The sequence below is a fragment of the Atractosteus spatula genome, chromosome 11 (assembly GCF_055471065.1).
Source record: "Atractosteus spatula isolate fAtrSpa1 chromosome 11, fAtrSpa1.hap1, whole genome shotgun sequence".
In the NCBI taxonomy this organism is placed as follows: Eukaryota; Metazoa; Chordata; class Actinopteri; order Semionotiformes; family Lepisosteidae; genus Atractosteus; species Atractosteus spatula.
The window spans coordinates 21,932,808-21,942,499 of NC_142716.1; the positions used below are offsets into that span (position 1 = coordinate 21,932,808).

Sequence of the window (9,692 nt, forward strand, 5' to 3'; positions counted from 1 at the left end):
TTCCAGGAATGGAGTAATAACACTTGGGCTATGAACATTACTAACCTTACAGGAATTCCCTGCATCGACAGGTTTAATACTCCTGCATTCAGTTTGATAGAAAAGGGACGCAATTCAACAATAAAACACAAAACCAGAGGGCGCAAAGAAAAACAAAAGTCCATTGTCTTACAAAAATGGTTGTGGGTGTTTAGAACAAGATACCATGTTGTTGAAGCCAATACCATCCATTTTCTAACCATTTGATCCAATACAGGGTTGTGGGGGAGCCAGAGCCCTATCCCAGCAAGCAATGGGTACAAGAAAGAATACACCCTGGACTGGATGCTAGTCATCGCAAGGCATGCACATACACACACTTACAACAGGACCAGTTTTTCCAGAAGCTGTTTAACCTACTTGTATGTCTTTGAACTTTCCATGGGAGGAAACCAATGCAAACTTGGGGAGAACATAATTCCACACAGATAGCACCCTGCTTTTGTACGTAAATGGCACAGATTACTCAGGCTTGTGCTGACTGTGCTAGCCATGGGTCACACTGCCAAATAGAGGAATTCACCCTAGCTTCCTCATATTATTTGGGATGTTATCACGTGTGATGCACAACATTGCCATTTGTTGTAATGTGATGATACATGAAATACGCTAAGAATCCAGACCCTGGCAGTGTCAGTTTCAGCCCTTAATATTTGGGTCTAGATTGCAGACCTTCTGAAGCTAAATGTGGGATTAATGTTCTGATGTTGTATACATTTTTAGGAGGGAGCTGTACTCTTCAATCTCCCCATTCCAAGCATCACTTTACAAAAGCTTCTAAATGTATTCGATTTAGAGCATTGTTGACTGACATCCAAATGATACTGAGCTCCTCTTACATTGCTCAAATAAAGGGTTTTCAGGATTTCAGACCAGTCAACAATCTCTTTCTGAATGCGATTTTTTCATTGAACATGAGCTAAGGGTTTCTAAATTGGATTACCCAACTCTTTCCAAGAATGTCTTCTGGTTCAACTTTTTGGACATATCCAATGATTCTCAGGTTTTAAATTTTAAATAGAACAAATGAAACCTCATGTTCTGTACTCAGTGGGTTGGATAGTCTGCTTCCACAGTCTTGCTAATTAAGTGCCATGCTTTACAGACATTTGTTAGGTAGCTGTGTCAGCATGCATAAGCTGCATATGAACAAGTAAAGGTTTATTCCGTGCTGAAAAGCAAATTCATTAGATCAGTACTGTTTTTAATATATCTAAAACTGTTTATTCCTAGCAAAACACTGAGATAATAGAGGAATGCCAGAACCAGACTTCTCTAATTTTTCTTTAACAGCCAAGCTTTAATTTTTGGAGTCATTCTGAGAACATAAATATGCACCAGAAACACAGCTTGAGAATAATTGATTTATTTATTAGAGATTAAATTATGGAGATTAGACACCTGATCACTCACAGGTCTGCTGCCCCTGAAACTTTGTGAAGTAAACCCCCATTTTCCCAGCATTCAGCTTCTCTGACCACACCTGTGCAGTTGTTGCTTTAATCATTTCAACTGTGAACCCTGGTACAGACTAATTACCGCAGCCAAGCACAGTGCAGCAGTAAACGTCTTGCTTCTTACTGCTACTTCCCTACAGAAAACTAGATCGCAGCAGCACCCTAATTTTATTAGTACATGAGCAAACTGTTGATATTGAAATAGGAGCTACATTGTCTTTAAAGTATGGAAATTTAATGGCAGGTGAAAAATATTCTTGGGTTGGTTGCTCCTGAAAGTGTTTTGTGATTTGTGAGTGTATTTTCTATGTGTGAGAAGGCAAGGCTGCTCATTTCACAATGTTAAACCACATTAGTAATGCAAAAAATCTTTTTCCTCTGTGTTTAATCCCAAAAGTTCAAAGATTAACCAAATCAGTTATCCTGTGTAAACGATGATCTGATTGATTGTGTCTGCACTGGCGGCCAGTGAACTCCCCGCTGTGTTCCTCATAGTGCGTATTATCGAGTTTATGGTCTCCCATCCACATTCTGTCTCGCTGCTGCTCCAGCTTGGCTTGTTAGCTGAAGGAAGACAGACACTACAGGTAAGGTAGGATCTCACTGCTGCTTTTCTTTGGGCAACCTAAAATCTTTTAACTGTTGCTGCAAATATGTGGAATTTTTCAGTAAAGTTGTATAAGGTAACCAAAAGTCCTTTTTCAACAGAAATCCCTTTGTTCCTCAAAGATATTTTGCTTCTAGGTCTGAACAATTATGCTATGGGGTCTCTGTGCTCTTCAATTCCTGAATTTTTAAAAGTTTTTATGCAAAACCATTCTTATATGTAATGAAAATATTTTTAATGGCAGCATTCTAATTATCTTACAAAAGTTTGGTTTCTAATTTCAGTTTAACCTAACAGTTTCTTGAATCAGTGTTCATATTTTTAATCCTGGCTCAATATGTTGGTCATGCTTCAATTTATCAGCTGGGGCCCCTTAAATTGCCAGTTTAAAATTGTTCTGTTTCTGTTGTTGGCTTGTAGTTCACTTTAATTGAAATTGAGATGTTCACACATAAAGTAGATTGTAGAATTTTAAACTGCATATCAATTTCTGATATTTTTTGTTTCACATATTTTGCATCAAAATATGATCTTTCATTGATAAACCTCAAATTACATGAACACTACAGGTAAGGTAGATCCTTTGATCTGATTCTGCTTTTCCTCTGCCAGCTTGGAAATAAGGTGTGGAACATTTCAGTGACGTTGGAATACACTGCACTGTGCAATCGCGGGCAACATTGGGCAATCCAACATTTTTTTGCACACCAGCAAATAACATGGACAGAAATCAATAGGTGTCTTTAACAAATATTTTCTATTGAGAAACAATGTCCAATAGCAATGCCCTTCATAGGTCTCTTTTGCCTTAATCATTGCTAAGGCCTCTGGGGAATTTTATCTAGAAACTGCTGGGTTTCTTCACTAGGGTGAAATTCCTAGTCTTGATCCATTCTGTTTTTAGCCCTTTTGTTTGAGGAACATCTGCTTCCTGATTTTCAATTCAAGTTGTGGACATTCGATCCAGCCTGGGGTGGCCAGTTGTAGAGATGAGTCATGGCTCTTGAAAACAATGATATGTGAGCTGTACAATCTCTAAGTAATGTCTAAGAATACTCCAAAACAACAACACAGCAAAAACAAGCATCACAAGCAAAGAATTCAGAACAACAGTTTTTCGGGAGATCAGAAACTTATTTTACATTGTTTGAGAGGGAGATTGCAGAGTGGATTAAAGATGTCTCGAGTCTATTATACCTGCAGAAACAAGAGGTGTCTCTCAGATGGGAGTACTGTAAATTTACCATGCAAAGGTTGGGCCACACAACTCTACATAATGCTCTTAGACATCTTAGACATCTATGTCAGTTTGTAGAGGGCATTTAGATGGATCTGATTTACCCCAATGATTTTGATATTACCTTCATCATTTTTCCCAACCTATTACTATTAACAGCACTGATGTTGCCAAACGAAACCAGAGAGACAGTATGTTAAAACACTTTCAATAAAAGGTTGTAGCAAAGTGTTGAAATAGCTCTTTCTATGTTAAGGAATCTGAGTTTCCTATGGAAAACATTCGGTGTTGCCCTTTAGAAATGTTATAACTGGTATAAATACAAGTTGTATCTGGTGTGACAGCCTTTAGATAATGTGGTTTTGTCTACACTCACCGTGACTGTGTCAAGATGTTGCTGTACCTAGTCTTGATGGTGGTGACATGCATGAACATATAGACTAGCTGCTTTAGTGACTGACCCAACCTGGGCCCTGACGTGCATTTCGCCCCCAGGATGAGGCTCTTGGCTGTCTTGGCTACGTGCCTGTGTGGCGTTCTGGCTGTGGATGATATCTGCACAGCAAAGCCCAAGGACCTACCACTGGAGCCCATGTGCATCTACCGCAACCAAGACACAGGAGGAGAGGAAGCTGCGGAACCAGACAAGATCCCAGAACTCACCAATCCCCGTGTGTGGGAGCTGTCAAAGGCCAACAGCCGGTTTGCCCTGGCCCTGTACAAAAACATGGCTGACTCCAAGTCAGCTACCAGCAATATTTTTATGTCCCCAATCAGCATCTCCACTGCCTTCGCAATGACCAAGCTGGGCGCCTGCAACAAGACGCTTGCGGAGATCATGCAGGTGTGTGTCTGAAATGGGGCATAAGCTCCTGCATCGGGGCTTCCAGACTCTCAGGATCTTATACACAGCATCTCCATCAGAGTTCAGTTCCTGCATTTTAATGGCAGAAGTGCCTGTCAAGCTAAAAAAAATGGGCTAAAGAGAGGTGATGGCAAAAGTTAGTATGATGTGTAGAATTATATTGCCATTCATTAACAAACATTTAGCAAGGTACGTTCTTGTGGTCATTTTGCAGCTTCCCACATTTTGTTCTTACCCCATGTTTGTAAAATGTCTTGCTGACGTTTGCTATGTTTTTAACAAGATAGACTTACACAATAATGATAATGTTGCTTTATTAGCCCTATACAATTTCTTGCATTAGGAATTTGTCTTTTCACATACCCCAGCTTTTCTCCATGAGACACAGACAAGGAGAGAAGCTTGGGGTCAGAGCGCAGGGTCAGCCATTGTACGGCACCCCTGGAGCAGTTGGGGTTAAGGGCCTTGCTCAGGGGCCCAACGGAGTAGGATTCCTCTGCTGGCTGCGGGATTTGAAGTGGCAACCTTCCAGGCACAGGCACAGATCCTTAGCCACAGAGCTACCGCTCCGCCCAAAGACAATGCAGTATTTTTTTCTATCCAGAATAATGGTTTCTTGTAATTTGTCCATCAGCTGTGTACAGGATTAATACAATTCTGCACAAAAGAGGATTCTGTTTGACCCCAAATGGAGTATTGCCTCCTGTGAGATTTTAACATGCTTTCTTGTTTGATTAATTGCATAGAACCCTAATGTTCTAGACCTAGTATGAAAATAGCTATTTTTACATATGCATAGCCATTTGGAGTTTTATATTTACATTTGTTCAGTGCTGTTTGAATCTCTGTTCCCTGCTATCATTAAGGGAATACCATTACCCATGCTGTGTGTCACTTTCTCCAACTTTGTTGTTCAAACTCATTCCAGCTCCATTCTTGCAGGTGTTCCAGTTTGACTCCATCAAGGAGAAGACCTCTGACCAGGTGCACTTCTTCTTTGCCAAGCTTAACTGCAGACTGTACCGTAAAGCCGACGTGACTGCCGAACTGGTCTCTGCCAACCGACTCTTTGGGGAAAAATCTTTGACCTTTAATCAGACCTACCAGAACATCAGTGAAGTGGTCTATGGTGCCAAACTCATGCCCCTCAATTTCAAAGTAAGTTATGTCTCTCACAGCACTGAGCTTACCTGTATCCCCTTCAATTGAAAAAAAACTACTTCAATTGATGAGTTTTAATCTTCTTCACTCTACATATAATTGGTACAATGTATATATTTTTTACACCTAAAGATGGTTTAAAAAAACTGGTTGAGGAAATAGAGAATGCTCTTCTTTCTGGCCCAAGTCATCTTGTTTGTCATAAGGGCATAGAGCCAGCAAAGACATCGAAATTAAAATGTGTGTTGTTTCTATTGGTTGAAAAATCCAAAGAACCATATTTCTTAATATTGTTGTAGCATTTCTCAAAAATAAATATTTTAACAACAAAAGTGCCAGCCCCACAGCATCCTTGTGCACTGAGTCTCTGCTCCTTGTTCTGCACTGGTGTTCCTAACCAACACCTCCATTTCAGATGCTAAAACAGCAAACAATTACCAGTTTATTAATGAACTGCAGTCATTTATACATATATATGCTTGTTTGCATATCTTAAAAGCAATAAATCCAATACAGTCTTCGTGTTAACTTCTAGGAGAAACCTGAATTGTCCCGGAAGACCATCAATGACTGGGTTTCCAACAAAACTGAGAACAGGATCACAGATGTTATTCCTGAGGGGGTTCTGAATGAAAACACAGTTCTTGTGCTCGTCAATACCATCTACTTCAAGGTGAGATGAAGTGCAAGCTATAGTGATAAATTTGCAGACTGAATCCTGCAAGTGAGCAAGTTTGATATGTTCTTTGGGTCAGATAGTTGTCTTGACTTTTAGTCTTTACAGTTGTTCCATTCCTTACTAAATGTATCAGTCTTGCTTTGCTTCTACACATGACTTCAGCTTCTTCAAGGATGCCAGGTTTAATGTAATAAATGACGTCATCTGGGCTGCACAGCTTTTGGAACCTGGGACCTGGTTGTGATCTCTTTGAGCCCTATACTGCAGTTCAAGGTCACCATGGTCCTTGAATAAGTTGTCATCTGATAATGGAAGGATATTACCACATATTTCCTTGTGAGAGATTCTTTCTCTTTATTCACATCACACCAGGACCTGCACTCTGTTGTGTCGACTTATGTTCAGCTCTTCCCGAGTTCTTGTCTGTTTCCTTTTTTTTCTTCTCCTTCTGTTCTCATTTCTTTTGCTTTTGTGTTTTGTCTTCTTTCCTTCCTGGCAGGGGCAATGGATGAACAAGTTTGAAAAGGAAAGCGTCTTCAAGGCCGACTTCCACAAGACCGATAAGGAATCCTGCTCTGTGTCAATGATGTACCAGGAGAATAAGTTCCGCTATGGAAAGTTCCAGAAAGACAAGGTCAAAGTGCTGGAGCTGCCCTATAAGGGCAACGCCATCACAATGGTGCTCATCCTCCCCATGACGGGCACCTCCCTGGCTGAGGTAGAGAAGGATCTGAGTCTGAAGAGGCTCATGGGTTGGCTGGGCACCATGACAGAGATCACAGTGGCCACACAGATCCCTCGCTTCCGCATCGAGGACAGCTTCAGTCTGAAGGAGAAGCTCCAGAAAATGGGCCTGGTTGACCTGTTTGACATTAACAAGGCCAGCTTACCAGGTATGGTGGCTCTGAGAATATCCCACGTCTCAGTCAAATGAAGTTGGATCACGGGGGATCCATGATTACCTGCAGAATATCCCTGAGATCCCTGAGCCTCTAATACATATTCAACACATATTGAAAAACAAAATGCATTTTTTACAAGTAATTCTGAACCTTAGTCTTTTTAAACTGTATCTGTTAAGCAAGTCAATTATATGTATATACTGAAAGACATTAAAAAATGCATCAAATAGGTGTTGGAACTAATAACAATTGTTTGTTATATGATTGCCTTATATATTATATGTGTCTTTATCTCATATGTTCTGTTTTTCAGGTATTCTTGAAAATGGAAGGGATGAACTGTTCATCTCAGAAGCTTTCCATAAAGCCTTCTTAGAAGTAAGTAAACTAGGATTTTTCCTTAAGACACTCTAGTTACAGATAACATAAACTTCTGTAATTTTATTACATAATTCTTTTCAATAAAATAACTGAAAATTCCTTTTTATCTCCTTCATAAGATTAAAACATTTTACAGTTTTAGGTTTGCTGAATGTTTAGAGCTAATATCTTAATATTCAGCACCAGTGATGAACATTCTGGTTGCAGACAGAGGATCTCCATTCACTGTTTGAATGTCCATTCGTGTGCTGGTACTTCATTATCAAATATACAGTCATAGTCTTTGAATGAAAGCAGAAATTTGTACACGAAAATAGTCAGAAGTTAAAAGACATGCATGTTGGGAAAGGTAGATTAACATCCTTTACAGTGCCGTCCTTTACTTTATACAAGTAAGTACCAGGTTAATAATAGTCTGTGTGTGGGATTCCTGTTCATTCCTGATGCAGAATCTGTACATGCTCAGAGGGGGTTATGACCATGTTTGACCTCTGTACTGGATGAGCAGAGTTCAGAACAGAACAATCCCCATTCTGAAAGTACAGGCAGGACTGTTGTGCCATCCAGTACTTTAAGGAGGAGGTTCCGATTTAAAACAGAGAATTCCACTGGATACGTGAAACAGCCTTTAGAAAAATAGTATTTGAAAAAATATGAAGTCTTAATTTCACCAAATGCTAAGTGAATGACCTCCAAAAGATTCAAGCAAATTTGCCAGATGAGAACACCAACGCTCATAAGCTATAGTCCAATTATGTTTCAAATTACTCAATTGCACCTATATCTGTACTCATTTGATTTAAAAGCTCATTGTTCCTTAATCACTAACCAACATTAGTCACGCCAACATTCAGCATGGGTAATCACAAAAAAATGATAGAAATTCCCTTTAGAATTCTCAGTCAACCTCAAATCTGTGTTCCTTTAAAAAAAATAAAAAATAAAACCCAGGCAGTCGATGTGGTATTATGAATTTGTATGGAAAATCTGCAACTGACTAATTTAAATTATATTAATGTAATTAATAATTAGTTATATTCATGTTGATGTAATTGTGACTTTGATTTCAGTTTGTAGGTCTTGAATATTTTAAGGATCATTCTTTTAGTGTTCTTATTAAGTAATGAGTTGAGATGAATATCTCAGACCAAAAAAGGGCTATTTGTTCAGTATGTGGTTAAAAAATTTGGAATGACTTCTGATGGAGAATTACTTGAAGTGTTCCTTGATTACTGGGGCACTGATTAAGGTGCTGTGCTGTTTGTGGCCTGACCTCAAGGAGGTGGTGTTTCTGTCTAGGTTTTGACCTCTAGGAGGCGCTGTGTCTCTCTGGGCTGTGACCTCTAGAAGGCGCTGTGTCTCTCTGGGCTGTGTCCTCTAGGAAGCCCTGTGCCTCTCAGGGTTGTGATCCTGACAGGCTGTTTCTGTGCTGCAGGTGAATGAGGAAGGCAGCGAGGCTGCAGCCAGCACAGCACTCATCGCCATGGGCCGTTCCATCAACCTGAACCGGGAGGTGTTCATTGCCAACAAGCCCTTCCTGCTGATGATCCGGGAGGCCTCCATCAATACCATGATCTTCATGGGTCGTGTAGCAGACCCTTGCGGGAGCAGCGAATAAAACTCATAGCAGAGCCCTTGACCCCAGTCTATGGCTATTGCAAACAGTGACTGTACACCATCTGAAGTCCACACACAACGATCTTCATCTGTGGAGGCTTTTCTGCCTGCTGTGTTGAAGTTTTATCTTTTACACTCAAAAAGAGAGCCCACGCACCCCAGTGTTCTTAACCACATTGTGAATGTACCACATTGTGAATTAAAGTTTTACTGTTCCCAGATTTCTTTTATGTAGGTTAATATTTTATTACTATTTTGAATGTGATGGTAAAGGGATGTATTTCACATAGCTGTGTGAAATTTTTACAGAAGACAAAAACCCAAGAAATGCTGGCATCCTTCTGAAAAGACTGCAAGATCCTTTGGCCCAACATGGCTTTTGTACAGTATCTGTGTAGTCAGTCAATTACACAATGTCTAATAAAGTTTAATCTTTGTATTTTAAATCACATTTAATTGATCACAAATTGATCAGTCGTCAGAAAGTGATGATTTAACGGTGACCTATAATACCTGCTGGATTGGGAGATCTCCTGAACTAGTGTCGGGAATCCCTGCAACAGTGGGGTGACTTTCAGTAACTTTTGCACTATTTGCTCTATTTCTGCACCAAATGAAATCCAGTTGCTTTGGATTAAATACATTCTTTACCACACCACAATCTCTTGCAAGTTTTCTCATTTGCCTATGTTTGGCACTTGTTTAAAGGTTTGGAGAATCCTAAACGATTAGCCAGCGGCTGTAGTC

The 9,692-nt window shown here is 39.9% G+C and overlaps 1 protein-coding gene across 2 annotated transcripts; it reads left to right on the forward strand.

Moving 5' to 3' along the window:
* Positions 1–1,986: 1,986 nt before the first annotated feature.
* serpinc1 (serpin peptidase inhibitor, clade C (antithrombin), member 1) lies at positions 1,987–9,600 on the forward strand. 2 transcript variants are annotated; one of them, XM_088927112.1, is made up of 7 exons: positions 1,987–2,088; positions 3,836–4,184; positions 5,148–5,363; positions 5,902–6,039; positions 6,545–6,938; positions 7,261–7,325; positions 8,764–9,600. In XM_088927112.1, exons 1-7 carry the CDS (start codon positions 2,009–2,011, stop codon positions 8,944–8,946), a joined length of 1,425 nt encoding a protein of 474 aa, XP_088783238.1. In that variant the 5' UTR covers positions 1,987–2,008; the 3' UTR covers positions 8,947–9,600. The 2 variants fall into 2 exon arrangements, with proteins under 2 accessions (XP_088783238.1, XP_088783239.1); XM_088927113.1 differs by having other exon boundaries at positions 1,993–2,083.
* The last annotated feature ends 92 nt before the right edge of the window (positions 9,601–9,692 follow it).

Bases quoted from the DNA above. Each gene is read 5' to 3' on its own strand.
- serpinc1 (XM_088927112.1), top strand. From the start codon at position 2,009: ATGGTCTCCCATCCACATTCTGTCTCGCTGCTGCTCCAGCTTGGCTTG. The intron at 2,089-3,835 runs GTAGGATCTCAC...TTTCGCCCCCAG, and splicing joins AGACAGACACTACAGGTAAG to GATGAGGCTCTTGGCTGTCT. The intron at 6,040-6,544 runs GTGAGATGAAGT...CCTTCCTGGCAG, and splicing joins TCAATACCATCTACTTCAAG to GGGCAATGGATGAACAAGTT.